This window comes from Coregonus lavaretus (assembly GCF_964263955.1).
Source record: "Coregonus lavaretus genome assembly, chromosome: 22".
Classification (NCBI taxonomy): Eukaryota; Metazoa; Chordata; class Actinopteri; order Salmoniformes; family Salmonidae; genus Coregonus; species Coregonus lavaretus.
In genome coordinates this window covers 1,624,623-1,642,122 of record NC_140009.1, presented here as the reverse complement: position 1 = coordinate 1,642,122, position 17,500 = coordinate 1,624,623, and the positions used below count along the sequence as shown (strand labels likewise).

At 45.9% G+C, this 17,500-nt stretch overlaps 1 protein-coding gene across 1 annotated transcript in view; it reads right to left on the bottom strand.

Moving 5' to 3' along the window:
• Positions 1 to 17,500, bottom strand: part of LOC311149458 (caM kinase-like vesicle-associated protein) — a gene marked incomplete at both ends in the record, with an annotated part of 122,322 nt that overhangs the window by 72,604 nt on the left and 32,218 nt on the right. Inside the window, 3 exons of the mRNA XM_084186655.1 lie at positions 4,123 to 4,259; positions 4,953 to 5,028; positions 7,562 to 7,682. Coding sequence (XP_084042781.1) covers positions 4,123 to 4,259; positions 4,953 to 5,028; positions 7,562 to 7,682 — 334 coding nt within the window. The remainder of the gene's footprint in view (positions 1 to 4,122; positions 4,260 to 4,952; positions 5,029 to 7,561; positions 7,683 to 17,500) is intronic.

The window sequence follows — 17,500 nt, the reverse complement described above, 5'->3', positions numbered from 1 at the left end:
GAAGAGAGAGGGAGAGGGAGAGAGACGGAGAGGGAGAGAGAAGAGAGGGGGAGAGAGAAGAGAGAGGGGAGAGAGACGGAGAGGGAGAGAGAAGAGAGAGAGAGAAGAGAGGGGGAGAGACAGAGAGAGGGGAGAGAGAAAAGAGGGGGAGAGAGAAGAGAGAGACGGAGAGAGAAGATAGAGAAGAGAGATGTAAAGACAGTAAGTTATTGTGTACCTGCAGTAGAGCATTACCCCCCTCTAGTGGCTGTCTCTACATTTACATTTGAACATTTAGAACAGGGTTTATTTACCACAGACGTCTACTTTACCACAGACCTCTACATTACCACAGACCTCTACATTACCACAGACCTCTACATTACCACAGACCTCTACATTACCACAGACCTCTACATTACCACAGACCTCTACTTTACCACAGACCTCTACTTTACCACAGACCTCTACATTACCACAGACCTCTACATTACCACAGACCTCTACATTACCACAGACCTCTACATTACCACAGACCTCTACTTTACCACAGACCTCTACATTACCACAGACCTCTACATTACCACAGACCTCTACATTACCACAGACCTCTACATTACCACAGACCTCTACTTTACCACAGACCTCTACATTACCACAGACCTCTACATTACCACAGACCTCTACATTACCACAGACCTCTACATTACCACAGACCTCTACATTACCACAGACCTCTACATTACCACAGACCTCTACTTTACCACAGAACTCTACTTTACCACAGACCTCTACTTCAGTGGTTCTCAGGCCCCCTTCCAGCATGGAGGAACACCCCTCTTGTTGGCGGAGAGAATATGTTGCCGGTTTAAAGCTTATTTCCTGCAGTTCTACACATTTTGTCACGGGGTGCAGAGAAGATTTTGCAGTTTTAAAGCTAATTTTCTTGTAATTCTATACATTTTGCCATGTCTAATGTGTATTCATGTGATATTTGAGTGACTCAAACAAAATCTATGGGCTAAAAAACCTAGCTATAAAAACGTTAGCTGACATGGGCTAGTTGATCTGGACATTTCTGACAAGTTATAAATAGCTATCTAAGGTATGCAATGACGAAATTGCCCCTTGCCGACCCCTCGTGACCCCCCTGGGGGAAACGCCCCATAGTTTGGGAACCACTGATTAATCCAGACACTCATCTAATCCAGAGTACTAACAGTCATTAACTAAAGTAGTGTTGTAACGAGAGCCCACAAGGGGGGTGGAGAACAGATATCCCCAGAGAACCACATTCCAGGCCAAGATTTACAGTTCTGTCATTGAGGTCCCCCTCCCCTTTCAAGCTATCACAAGACAAATAAACGACCCGTTTACGACTCTGAACAGCCCTGAGGGGGGCAGACAGAAACCAGACCGTCTAGTGATCAGGGTTACTGGGGAAATGACCAGTCAGACTTTTTCAGAAAGATCCTTTTCTTCCCACTCTTCGTAACAAAGAGAAAATGGTGCCAATAGCACCAGAACATATTAAACAAGTTTCTTATCACTGTATTAAACTGAAAAACCCGTGACATGTTGATATACTGTAACTTGAAACATAATGTGGCATTTCTCTTCTGATCCTCCAATGTCATATAATATGTATAATGGGTATTTTGCTGTAACATAATGTATGGATTGGTGTGTTTGGTACCCACAGGTACAGGTATTTTATCCTATTGATTGTGAAACTGTGTTTTGTGCAGTGGGAAAATCTGTGAACACTTATATGAGTAAGTCTCAGGTTTATCTCATATGAACATTAATTTGCGGGGTTCTCTGAATCAACAGGGCTTTCCCGTGAATCAACAGGGGCTTTCCCGTGAATCAACAGGGGCTTTCCAGTGAATCAACAGGGGCTTTCCCGTGAATCAACGGGGCTTTCCCGTGAATCAACAGGGGCTTTCCCGTGAATCAACGGGGCTTTCCCGTGAATCAACAGGGGCTTTCCCGTGCCACACTGTCAAGTCTACTAGAGCCCTACAAACTACATTACTTGCTAACAGACGGGGAGATCAAGTTTCTTCGAGGCGAGGCCACGCCAGTTGAACGAATGGTCCCATCTCCTTGGAGACCAAACACCGATCGACTTTTTCCTATCCTACTCAGACGGAAGCAAAGATCCCGGAGGGGATCCTGCGAACACACTGTTTCCCCTCGAGATTGACTGACTGAGTTCACAATCCATCCCGGCTGGGATTACAGGAAGAATTCACTGCATGGAAGCAACTCTAATAGACTTTACTGAGGACTGAGAGAGAGAGAGAGAAGTGGGTATCGCACCTTTGGCTGTGACCTACTCCGACCTGCTGGCCTCCACTCCACTGGTGAGAGAGAGAGACTGGGACAACCGTCCTCCAACCACTCATCCCATCCTGACGGAATCCCACCGAGTGGCACCAACAACATGGAAGTAATTTGCCATGTTACATTATCCATCTCCTATGAAGTCGGCGTTGTGTGTGTGTGACATGGTGGAATTCATTGAGCAATTGTAAGATGGCAGGTCTAATTCGGAGTGTCCACATTCGGACGCTAACTGATATCCTAGACCAGGGTTCTTCAATTCTGGTCCCGGAGGGCCGAAACACCTCTGTTTTTCATCCTCTCCTTCTAATCAGGGGCTAATTCAGACCAGGGACACCAGGTGAGTGCAATTAACTACCAGGTAGAAATAAAAAACAGAAGTGTTTCGGCCCTCCAGGACCGGAATTGAAGAACCCTGGCCTAGACCATTGTCTATTCCTGGTTGGTAAAGTGCTCTATAATTTCACGGTTATGAAGGATGATGTAGCCCTGTCACATGTTCTCTCTCAATTAATAAGACCATATCATCGTCAAAAGTCTGGTGAATGTACTAGCTAAGTATGCACATTTCAGTCATTTAGCAGATGCTCTTATCCAGAGCGACTTACAGTTAGTGAGTGCGTACATTTTTCATACTGGCCCCCCGTGGGAATCGAACCCACAACCCTGGCGTTGCAAGCGCCATGCTCTACCAACTGAGCTACACGGGACCTGTGGAGATTCTCACCTGAATAACTGTGTTGTATCCTGCTTTATTCTGCCTTAATGTTGTATCTGTTAACTACCTCATTTATTTAGTCTAGTAAATAAAACCTTGAATTAATTACTTGTGGCACTGAGTTCATTTGTGATTGGGTTCTTGAGGTTTCGAAGCTTGTTGACATTTCAGAATGAGAACATAGAAACTGTTGATTCAGAATATTGTTGATATAGGATCTCATATTCACTTGGATAAGATATTGTTGATATAGGATCTCATATTCACTTGGATAAGATATTGTTGATATAGGATCTCATATTCACTTGGATAAGATATAGTTGATATAGGATCTCATATTCACTTGGATAAGATATTGTTGATATAGAATCTCATATTCACTTGGATAAGATATAGTTGATATAGGATCTCATATTCACTTGGATAAGATATAGTTGATATAGGATCTCATATTCACTTGGATAAGATATTGTTGATATAGGATCTCATATTCACTTGGATAAGATATTGTTGATATAGGATCTCATATTAACTTGGATAAGATATTGTTGATACAGGATCTCATATTCACTTGGATAAGATATTGTTGATATAGGATCTCATATTCACTTGGATAATATATAGTTGATATAGGATCTCATATTCACTTGGATAAGATATTGTTGATATAGGATCTCATATTCACTTGGATAAGATATTGTTGATATAGGATCTCATATTCACTTGGATAAGATAACCAAATTGATCAAAGAAATCAGATCAATTAATTATTCCAATAATTAATCAGTAAATTATCTTAAATATAAATGAGCCAAAAGTCACAAGAGTAGCTAAGACAACCACAGACCACAGACCACAGACCACAGACCACAGACCACAGACCACAGACCACAGTCGGTCATAGGAGGCATAAACCTTCCTCAATAAAGCAGCTATCAGGGAAATCAGCTAGAAAAGACAGGTGCAGAAGGACAAGTTAAGTGCAACAGTAACGTGTTCTTCAGTTGTGTACCTGGAACAGGTGTGTGTGTGTGTGTGTGTGTGTGTGTGTGTGTGTGTGTGTGTGTGTTGTGTACCTGGAACAGAGATGTAGTCCCAGTAAGGAGCATCAAACTCAAACTCCCCGGCTACGATACGACAGAAGATGATCCGGTTGTGAAGGTCTGTGTTCTCTTCTTCTGTCTCGTCGTAGAACGGAGGATTCCCTGACAGACTAAAGCATAATATATATATATATATGCCATTTAGCAGACGCTTTTATCCAAAGCGACTTACAGAGAGAAAGTTTGTAATCCAATGTCCGCAGGACCAGACCTCAACCTCCTAGAAGTCGTTTACATTTTACATTTTAGTAATACACATTTTAGATTAGTAATCAAACCAGCTGCTGCAACAGATGTTATTGATTAGATATTTAGATATGTAGGAACTGCTGGTAACGCATGAATTAAACAATTAAATCTGACCACTGTTATCTAGTCATAGATGAGTTCGGGACAGTAGCATAGTGTTATATACATGTTATAACAGTAGCATAGTGTTATATACATGTTATAACAGTAGCATAGTGTTATATACATGTTATAACAGTAGCATAGTGTTATATACATGTTATAACAGTAGCATAGTGTTATATACATGTTATAACAGTAGCATAGTGTTATATACATGTTATAACAGTAGCATAGTGTTATATACATGTTATAACAGTAGCATAGTGTTATATACATGTTATAACAGTAGCATAGTGTTATATACATGTTATAACAGTAGCATAGTGTTATATACATGTTATAACAGTAGCATAGTGTTATATACATGTTATAACAGTAGCATAGTGTTATATACATGTTATAACAGTAGCATAGTGTTATATACATGTTATAACTCGTCTATGAACACTCACAGTATGTACATGATGACCCCTACTGCCCAACAGTCCACTGGTCGACCGTAACGATGTCTGGCCACAACCTCTGGAGCTGACAGAGAGAGAGAGAGAGAGAGTGAGGTAGAGAGAGAGAAAGTTAAGGAGAGGGAGATGGAAAGTTGAGGGGGGGAGAGAGAAGGTTAAGGGGGGAGAGAAGGTTAAGGGGGGAGAGAAGGTTAAGGAGAGGGAGATGGAAAGTTGAGGGGGGAGAGAGAGAAGGTTAAGGGGGGAGAGAAGGTTAAGGAGAGGGAGATGGAAAGCTGAGGGGGGAGAGAGAGAAGATTAAGGGGGGAGAGAAGGTTAAGGGGGGAGAGAAGGTTAAGGAGAGGGAGATGGAAAGTTGAGGGGGGAGAGAGAGAAGGTTAAGGGGGGAGAGAAGGTTAAGGGGGGAGAGAAGGTTAAGGAGAGGGAGATGGAAAGTTGAGGGGGGAGAGAGAGAAGGTTAAGGGGGGAGAGAAGGTTAAGGAGAGGGAGATGGAAAACTGAGGGGGGAGAGAGAGAAGGTTAAGGGGTGATAGTGAGGGCCGAAAGACTGAGAGATGACAGTAAACTTGCTTCATTAATCATCAGCTAGATGAATCAGTCTGAATCAGTCTGCATCCTCCTTCCTCCTTTTCCATCCCCTTATCTCTCATTGCTCTGCCTTGCCTCACTCTCTCCTCCATCTGCTTCCTCCTTCTCCATCCCCTTATCTCTCATTGCTCTGCCTTGCCTCACTCTCTCCTCCATCTGCTTCCTCCTTCTCCATCCCCTTATCTCTCATTGCTCTGCCTTGCCTCACTCTCTCCTCCATCTGCTTCCTCCTTCTCCATCCCCTTATCTCTCATTGCTCTGCCTTGCCTCACTCTCTCCTCCATCTGCTTCCTCCTTCTCCATCCCCTTATCTCTCATTGCTCTGCCTTGCCTCACTCTCTCCTCCATCTGCTTCCTCCTTCTCCATCCCCTTATCTCTCATTGCTCTGCCTTGCCTCACTCTCTCCTCCATCTGCTTCCTCCTTCTCCATCCCCTTATCTCTCATTGCTCTGCCTTGCCTCACTCTCTCCTCCATCCTCCTTCCTCCTTCTCCATCCCCTTATCTCTCATTGCTCTGCCTTGCCTCACTCTCTCCTCCATCTGCTTCCTCCTTCTCCATCCCCTTATCTCTCATTGCTCTGCCTTGCCTCACTCTCTCCTCCATCCTCCTTCCTCCTTCTCCATCCCCTTATCTCTCATTGCTCTGCCTTGCCTCACTCTCTCCTCCATCTGCTTCCTCCTTCTCCATCCCCTTATCTCTCATTGCTCTGCCTTGCCTCACTCTCTCCTCCATCTGCTTCCTCCTTCTCCATCCCCTTATCTCTCATTGCTCTGCCTTGCCTCACTCTCTCCTCCATCTGTCCTGTCTTTTATTTCCTCTTACCCATCCCTTATTTCAGTTCAGTTCATTTATTTCCCTCCCTCCATCCCTCGCTCCATCCCTCGCTCCATCTCTCCTTATTTATCTGTTTCATTTTGATGTAATTACTCCCTGGTGTGAATGACTGAGCTGCCCTTTACTGTAGATAAAGGACTGGAGGAGGAGAGGAGGAGGAGAGGAGGAGGAGAGGAGGAGGAGGAGGAGGAGGAGGGGAGGAGGAGAGGAGGAGGAGGGGAGGGGGAGAGGAGGAGAGGAGGTGGAGAGGAGGAGGAGAGGAGGAGGAGTGGAGGAGGAGGAGGAGGAGGGGAGGAGGAGGAGAGGAGGAGGAGGAGGAGGAGGAGAGGAGGAGGAGTGGAGGAGGAGAGGAGGAGGAGAGGAGGAGAGGAGGAGGAGGAGAGGAGGAGGAGAGGAGGAGAGGAGAGGAGGAGGAGAGGAGGAGGAGGGGAGGAGGAGAGGAGGAGGAGAGGAGGAGGAGGGGAGGAGGGGAGGAGGAGGAGGAGAGGAGGAGGAGAGGAGGAGAGGAGGAGAGGAGGAGGAGGGGAGGAGGAGGAGAGGAGGAGAGGATAGGAGGAGGAGAGGAGGAGGAGGAGAGGAGGAGGAGGAGGAGGAGGAGGAGGAGGAGAGGATGAGGAGAGGAGGAGGAGAGGAGGAGGAGGGGAGGAGGAGAGGAGGAGGAGGGGAGGAGGAGGAGAGGAGGAGGAGGAGAGGAGGAGGAGGAGGCTGAGTACAGCATGTAGCCCTGACAGATCTCAAAGACCTCCTGATGAACGGACCGAAGGCAAGGAGTCAAAGGGAAGAGGGGAGAGAGAGAGAGATGGAGAGAGGAGGAGATGGAGAGAGGAGGAGAGGGAGAGGCGTGAGATTGACAGAGGGAGATGGAGAGAGGACGAGAGAGGTGGAGAGAGGGGGAGGAGAGAGAGAGGGGGAGAGCAGAGAGAGGGTGGAGAGAGAGAGGGGGGAGAGCAGAGAGAGGAGGGAGACCAGAGAGAGGAGGGAGAGTAGAGAGAGGGGGGAGAGCAGAGAGAGGGGGGAGAGCAGAGAGAGGAAGGAGAGTAGAGAGAGGAAGGAGAGTAGAGAGAGGGGGGAGAGCAGAGAGAGGGGGGAGAGCAGAGAGAGGAAGGAGAGTAGAGAGAGGAAGGAGAGTAGAGAGAGGGGGGAGAACAGAGAGAGGGGGAGAGAGAAGCACCCTACCCAGGTACTCCGGTGTTCCACAGGGTTCTGTGATGGAACCGTTCTCAAACTTGGACAGGTAGAAATCCCGCAGAACCACTTTGTTGTGATTGTTCTCTGTGTAGTACATCAGGTTCTCCAACTGTAGAACCACAAAACACACAAAACACACACACTCAGAAACCTGAAACACACACACTCAGAAACCTGAAACACACACACACACTCAGAAACCTGAAACACACACACTCAGAAACCTGAAACACACACACTCAGAAACCTGAAACACACACACTCAGAAACCTGAAACACACACACTCAGAAACCTGAAACACACACACTCAGAAACCTGAAACACACACACTCAGAAACCTGAAACACACACACTCAGAAACCTGAAGCACACACACTCAGAAACCTGAAACACACACACTCAGAAACCTGAAACACACACACTCAGAAACCTGAAACACACACACTCAGAAACCTGAAACACACACACACACTCAGAAACCTGAAACACACACACTCAGAAACCTGAAACACACACACTCAGAAACCTGAAGCACACACACTCAGAAACCTGAAACACACACACTCAGATACCTGAAACACACACACACACACACACACACACACTCAGAAATCTGAAACACACACACTTAGAAACCTGAAACACACACACTCAGAAACCTGAAACACACACACTCAGAAACCTGAAACACACACACTCAGAAACCTGAAGCACACACACTCAGAAACCTGAAACACACACACTCAGAAACCTGAAACACACACACTCAGAAACCTGAAGCACACACACTCAGAAACCTGAAACACACACACTCAGAAACCTGAAACACACACACTCAGAAACCTGAAGCACACACACTCAGAAACCTGAAACACACACAGTCAGATAACTGAAACACACACACACACACACTCAGAAACCTGAAACACACACTCAGAAACCTGAAGCACACACACTCAGAAACCTGAAACACACACACTCAGAAACCTGAAGCACACACACTCAGAAACCTGAAACACACACACTCAGATACCTGAAACACACACACACACACACACACACACACACACACACTCAGAAATCTGAAACACACACACTCAGAAACCTGAAACACACACACTCAGAAACCTGAAACACACACACTCAGAAACCTGAAACACACACACTCAGATACCTGAAACACACACACACACACACACACACACACACTCAGAAACCTGAAACACACACACTCAGAAACCTGAAACACACACACTCAGAAACCTGAAACACAGACTCAGAAACCTGAAGCACACACACTCAGAAACCTGAAACACACACACTCAGAAACCTGAAGCACACACACTCAGAAACCTGAAGCACACACACTCAGAAACCTGAAACACACACACTCAGAAACCTGAAGCACACACACTCAGAAACCTGAAACACACACAGTCAGATAACTGAAACACACACACACACACACTCAGAAACCGAAACACACACACTCAGAAACCTGAAGCACACACACTCAGAAACCTGAAACACACACACTCAGAAACCTGAAGCACACACACTCAGAAACCTGAAGCACACACACTCAGAAACCTGAAACACACACACTCAGAAACCTGAAACACACACACTCAGAAACCTGAAGCACACACACTCAGAAACCTGAAACACACACACTCAGAAACCTGAAACACACACACTCAGAAACCTGAAACACACACACACAGAAACCTGAAACACACACACTCAGAAACCTGAAACACACACACTCAGAAACCTGAAACACACACACTCAGAAACCTGAAACACACACACTCAGAAACCTGAAGCACACACACACACACTCAGAAACCTGAAGCACACACACACTCAGAAACCTGAAACACACACACACTCAGAAACCTGAAATACACACACTCAGAAACCTGAAACACACACACTCAGAAACCTGAAACACACACACACTCAGAAACCTGAAACACACACACACACTCAGAAACCTGAAACACACACACTCAGAAACCTGAAGCACACACACACTCAGAAACCTGAAACACACACACTCAGAAACCTGAAACACACACACACACACTCAGAAACCTGAAACACACACACTCAGAAACCTGAAGCACACACACACACACTCAGAAACCTGAAACACACACACTCAGAAACCTGAAGCACACACACTCAGAAACCTGAAGCACACACACTCAGAAACCTGAAATACACACACTCAGAAACCTGAAACACACACACTCAGAAACCTGAAACACACACACACTCAGAAACCTGAAACACACACACACTCAGAAACCTGAAACACACACACTCAGAAACCTGAAGCACACACACACTCAGAAACCTGAAACACACACACTCAGAAACCTGAAACACACACACACACACTCAGAAACCTGAAACACACACACTCAGAAACCTGAAGCACACACACACACACTCAGAAACCTGAAACACACACACTCAGAAACCTGAAGCACACACACTCAGAAACCTGAAACACACACACTCAGAAACCTGAAGCACACACACTCAGAAACCTGAAGCACACACACTCAGAAACCTGAAATACACACACTCAGAAACCTGAAACACACACACTCAGAAACCTGAAACACACACACACTCAGAAACCTGAAACACACACACACTCAGAAACCTGAAACACACACACTCAGAAACCTGAAGCACACACACACTCAGAAACCTGAAACACACACACTCAGAAACCTGAAACACACACACACACACTCAGAAACCTGAAACACACACACTCAGAAACCTGAAGCACACACACACTCAGAAACCTGAAACACACACACTCAGAAACCTGAAACACACACACACACACTCAGAAACCTGAAACACACACACTCAGAAACCTGAAGCACACACACACTCAGAAACCTGAAACACACACACTCAGAAACCTGAAACACACACACACACACTCAGAAACCTGAAACACACACACTCAGAAACCTGAAGCACACACACACACACTCAGAAACCTGAAACACACACACTCAGAAACCTGAAGCACACACACTCAGAAACCTGAAGCACACACACTCAGAAACCTGAAATACACACACTCAGAAACCTGAAACACACACACTCAGAAACCTGAAACACACACACACTCAGAAACCTGAAACACACACACACTCAGAAACCTGAAACACACACACTCAGAAACCTGAAGCACACACACACTCAGAAACCTGAAACACACACACTCAGAAACCTGAAACACACACACACACACTCAGAAACCTGAAACACACACACTCAGAAACCTGAAGCACACACACACACACTCAGAAACCTGAAACACACACACTCAGAAACCTGAAGCACACACACTCAGAAACCTGAAACACACACACTCAGAAACCTGAAGCACACACACTCAGAAACCTGAAGCACACACACTCAGAAACCTGAAATACACACACTCAGAAACCTGAAACACACACACTCAGAAACCTGAAACACACACACACTCAGAAACCTGAAACACACACACACTCAGAAACCTGAAACACACACACTCAGAAACCTGAAGCACACACACACTCAGAAACCTGAAACACACACACTCAGAAACCTGAAACACACACACACACACTCAGAAACCTGAAACACACACACTCAGAAACCTGAAGCACACACACTCATGCGAACGCATGTACGCACGCAGAGACAGACACAGACACACTCATTCATGCACACACACACCACACAACACACACCACACACAACACACACCACACACAACACACACAACACACACCACACACCACACAACACACACCACACACAACACACACCACACACAACACACACCGACCCCCTTGGAGATGTTTGATCGATATGAGTTGACCTTAGTAATCAATGTGAGACAGACTGATGTCAGAACAATGTGAGAGAGACTGAGATGAGGGAGCTACAGTCCCAAAGGGCACCCTATTCCCTATGTAGTGCACTACTTTAGACCAGAACCCTATTCCCTATGTAGTGCACTACTTTAGACCAGAACCCTATTCCCTATGTAGTGCACTACTTTAGACCAGAACCCTATTCCCTATGTAGTGCACTACTTTAGACCAGAACCCTATTCCCTATGTAGTGCACTACTTTAGACCAGTGACCATATGGCCCGGTTTCTTAAAAGCATCTTAAGGCTAAATTCATCGTATCTCTATTTGCACATCATCTTCTGCACATCTATCACTCCAGCGTTAAATACTAAATTGTAATTATTTTGCACTATGGCCTATTTATTGCCTTACCTCCATAACTTACTACATTTGCACACACTGTATATATATTTTCTGTTGTATTTTTGACTTTATGTTTTGTTTTACCCCATATGTAACTCTGTGTTGTTGTTTTTAATCGCACTGCTTTGCTTTATCTTGGCCAGGTCACAGTTGTAAATGAGAACTTGTTCTCAACTGGCTTACCTGGTTAAATAAAAATTATAAATAAAAATAAAAATTGAAACCTTCATAGGAGCATCGTTAAATCTCTGAGCAGTTTCACTTGAAAACGCTTGTAATCTAACGCCTGCCTCAGACCACTCGTAGAACAGCTAAGAACGTCATTAGAAGCTTTTTTTGTAAACAGATCTCTCCGCTAAACATAGAATCACATGGTTTATCCATCTATGTGACCGCTAACAACAAAGTTGACTACAAATACAAAGTTGCCAATGTCTTTGCAATTGATACAAACAAGCTCGTATAAAAACATGCTTCAAATGGAAACCGATATGACTGCATTAAAATATAAACAGTAGCCTATTTTAATCATATTGAAATGCATTTGATGTTAAATAAACTGTTCTATTTTGCTACTTGTAGACAGACTACTGTCTGTTATTTGTCTCAGTATTTGGTATCCATCCCCGTTAGCCGATGGACGGATCTGGGTTTGGTATTTATCAGGATCCCCGTTAGCCGCTGGACGGATCTGGGTTTGGTATTCATCAGGATCCCCGTTAGCCGATGGACGGATCTGGGTTTGGTATTCATCAGGATCCCCGTTAGCCGATGGACGGATCTGGGTTTGGTATTCATCAGGATCCCCGTTAGCCGATGGACGGATCTGGGTTTGGTATTTTTGGTATTCATCAGGATCCCCGTTAGCCGATGGACGGATCTGGGTTTGGTATTCATCAGGATCCCCGTTAGCCGCTGGACGGATCTGGGTTTGGTATTCATCAGGATCCCCATTAGCCGCTGTAAAAGCGTCAGCTACTCTTCCTGGGGTCCACATGGAACACGACTTAATAAATAGTACAGAACATTATTAGTCAAGGATTGAACTACATAAATTTAAAACATCACATATTGCCTAAATACAATACATGACCAAAAGTATGTGGACACCTGCTCGTCAAACATCTCATTCCAAAATCAGGGGCATTAATATGGAGTTGGTCCCCCCCCCTTTGCTGCTATAACAGCCTCCACTCTTCTGGGAAGGCTTTCCACTAGATGTTGGAACATTGCTGCGGGGACTTGCTTCCATTCAGCCACAAGAGCATTAGTGAGGTCGGGCACTGATGTTGGGCGATTAGGCCTGGATCGTAGTCGGCGTTCCAATTAATCCCAAAGGTGTTCGATGGGGTTGAGGTCAGGGCTCTGTGTAGGCCAGTCAAGTTCTTCAACACCGATCTCGACAAACCATTTCTGTATGGACCTCGCTTTGTGCACGGGGACATTGTCATGCTGAAACAGGAAAGGGCCTTCCCCAAACTGTTGCCACAAAGTTGGAACCACAGAATGTTTTAGAATGTCATTGTATGCTATAGCGTTAAGATTTCCCTTCACTGGAACTAAGGGGCCTAGCCCGAACAATGAAAAACAGCCCCTAGACCATTATTCCTCCTCCACCAAACTTTACAGTTGGCACTATGCATTGGGGCAGGTAGCGTTCTCCTGGCATCCTCTCATTTGAAGGGGGTCCACATACTATTGTATATATAGTGTGTCAGTACATACTAAACAAGGTTTAGCGTTGAGCGAGTGAATTGTCCCAAAAATGATGTTTATTTTTTTTATATTTAGCACCAGCCTATTGCTAGTTACCCATTCTAAAACTGACTGGAGCTCTGTGTTAAGGGTGTCAGTTATTTATTTTACTGTTGCAGCCAACGTGTATACTGTTGAGTGGTCCGTTTTATTCAAGGTCAGTGGAAGGTCACCTCTTCAAATCACCTCTTCAAAATATTTCATGATGTGTAGCCTAACTTGCACAATGAATTTTTATTGGGTAAGCGTTAGAAAAAGCCGCCTCAATATTTGCACCCGTAGGTGGTAATATCTCTCTAGGAACTGATCCCTCATCAGAATTGTGAAATAATTATAATGTTAAGGAAAGATTTGAACGGAGAAAAGCTGATCCGAGAGCAGCGCTCCCTTCCTTTCAGATCCTATCAGTATCGACACGTGATCCAACGACGCACTTAGCGACCGTTCTCTCTGCGTTGTGTTTTTGGGAAACGTAATGTCACATCTTCTAATGTTGTAGGAAAGATGCATCGTTAAAACACTCATAAGCCTAAGTTCCATCGGTACCGGGAAACCGGGCCCGCTATCGGGAAACCGGGCCCGCTATCAGGAAACCGGGCCCGGCCCAAAAGTAGTGTACTATACAGGGAATAGGGGTGCCATTTCCTCAAAACCACTCATCCTAGAAAAACCTTGGATCTCTCAGAAGTAAACTTTTCAGGAATTTAAGCTGTTAATGACTTTGATTGGTCCTTCAAGTCACTACTGTAAGTCACTACTGTAAGTCACTACTGTAAATCACTACTGTAAATCACTACTGTAAATCACTACTGTAAGTCACTACTGTGAGTCACTACTGTAAGTCACTACTGTAAGTCACTACTGTAAGTCACTACTGTAAATCACTACTGTAAATCACTACTGTAAATCGCTATGGATAAATGTAAATGTACAAAAAAGACATGAAAGGTTTTTCCTGGACACCGATGCTGTATCCCCTTTTACCATGACAGACTAACCAACCGGACTACACCGATGCTGTATCCCCTTTTACCATGACAGACTAACCAACCGGACTACACCGATGCTGTATCCCCTTACCATGACAGACTAACCAACCGGACTACACCGATGCTGTACCCCCTTTTACCATGACAGACTAACCAACCGGACTACACCGATGCTGTATCCCCTTTTACCATGACAGACTAACCAACCGGACTACACCGATGCTGTATCCCCTTACCATGACAGACTAACCAACCGGACTACACCGATGCTGTATCCCCTTACCATGACAGACTAACCAACCGGACTACACCGATGCTGTATCCCCTTTTACCATGACAGACTAACCAACCGGACTACACCGATGCTGTATCCCCTTTTACCATGACAGACTAACCAACCGGACTACACCGATGCTGTATCCCCTTTTACCATGACAGACTAACCAACCGGACTACACCGATGCTGTATCCCCTTACCATGACAGACTAACCAACCGGACTACACCGATGCTGTATCCCCTTACCATGACAGACTAACCAACCGGACTACACCGATGCTGTATCCCCTTTTACCATGACAGACTAACCAACCGGACTACACCGATGCTGTATCCCCTTTTACCATGACAGACTAACCAACCGGACTACACCGATGCTGTATCCCCTTACCATGACAGACTAACCAACCGGACTACACCGATGCTGTATCCCCTTACCATGACAGACTAACCAACCGGACTACACCGATGCTGTATCCCCTTACCATGACAGACTAACCAACCGGACTACACCGATGCTGTATCCCCTTACCATGACAGACTAACCAACCGGACTACACCGATGCTGTATCCCCTTACCATGACAGACTAACCAACCGGACTACACCGATGCTGTATCCCCTTTTACCATGACAGACTAACCAACCGGACTACACCGATGCTGTACCCCCTTTTACCATGACAGACTAACCAACCGGACTACACCGATGCTGTATCCCCTTACCATGACAGACTAACCAACCGGACTACACCGATGCTGTATCCCCTTTCCATGACAGACTGACCAACCGGACTACACCGATGCTGTATCCCCTTTTACCATGACAGACTAACCAACCGGACTACACCGATGCTGTATCCCCTTACCATGACACACTAACCAACCGGACTACACCGATGCTGTATCCCCTTTTACCATGACAGACTAACCAACCGGACTACACCGATGCTGTATCCCCTTTCCATGACAGACTAACCAACCGGACTACACCGATGCTGTACCCCCTTTTACCATGACAGACTAACCAACCGGACTACACCGATGCTGTATCCCCTTTTACCATGACAGACTAACCAACCGGACTACACCGATGCTGTATCCCCTTTTACCAAGACAGACTAACCAACCGGACTACACCGATGCTGTATCCCCTTACCATGACAGACTAACCAACCGGACTACACCGATGCTGTATCCCCTTACCATGACAGACTAACCAACCGGACTACACCGATGCTGTACCCCCTTACCATGACAGACTAACCAACCGGACTACACCGATGCTGTATCCCCTTACCATGACAGACTAACCAACCGGACTACACCGATGCTGTATCCCCTTACCATGACAGACTAACCAACCGGACTACACCGATGCTGTATCCCCTTACCATGACAGACTAACCAACCGGACTACACCGATGCTGTATCCCCTTACCATGACAGACTAACCAACCGGACTACACCGATGCTGTATCCCCTTACCATGACAGACTAACCAACCGGACTACACCGATGCTGTATCCCCTTACCATGACAGACTAACCAACCAGACTACACCGATGCTGTATCCCCTTTTACCATGACAGACTAACCAACCGGACTACACCGATGCTGTACCCCCTTTTACCATGACAGACTAACCAACCGGACTACACCGATGCTGTATCCCCTTACCATGACAGACTAACCAACCGGACTACACCGATGCTGTATCCCCTTTCCATGACAGACTAACCAACCGGACTACACCGATGCTGTATCCCCTTTTACCATGACAGACTAACCAACCGGACTACACCGATGCTGTATCCCCTTACCATGACAGACTAACCAACCGGACTACACCGATGCTGTATCCCCTTTTACCATGACAGACTAACCAACCGGACTACACCGATGCTGTATCCCCTTTCCATGACAGACTAACCAACCGGACTACACCGATGCTGTACCCCCTTTTACCATGACAGACTAACCAACCGGACTACACCGATGCTGTATCCCCTTTTACCATGACAGACTAACCAACCGGACTACACCGATGCTGTATCCCCTTTTACCAAGACAGACTAACCAACCGGACTACACCGATGCTGTATCCCCTTACCATGACAGACTAACCAACCGGACTACACCGATGCTGTATCCCCTTACCATGACAGACTAACCAACCGGACTACACCGATGCTGTACCCCCTTACCATGACAGACTAACCAACCGGACTACACCGATGCTGTATCCCCTTACCATGACAGACTAACCAACCGGACTACACCGATGCTGTATCCCCTTACCATGACAGACTAACCAACCGGACTACACCGATGTTGTACCCCCTTACCATGACAGACTAACCAACCGGACTACACCGATGCTGTATCCCCTTTTACCATGACAGACTAACCAACCGGACTACACCGATGCTGTATCCCCTTACCATGACAGACTAACCAACCGGACTACACCGATGCTGTATCCCCTTACCATGACAGACTAACCAACCGGACTACACCGATGCTGTATCCCCTTACCATGACAGACTAACCAACCGGACTACACCGATGCTGTATCCCCTTTTACCATGACAGACTAACC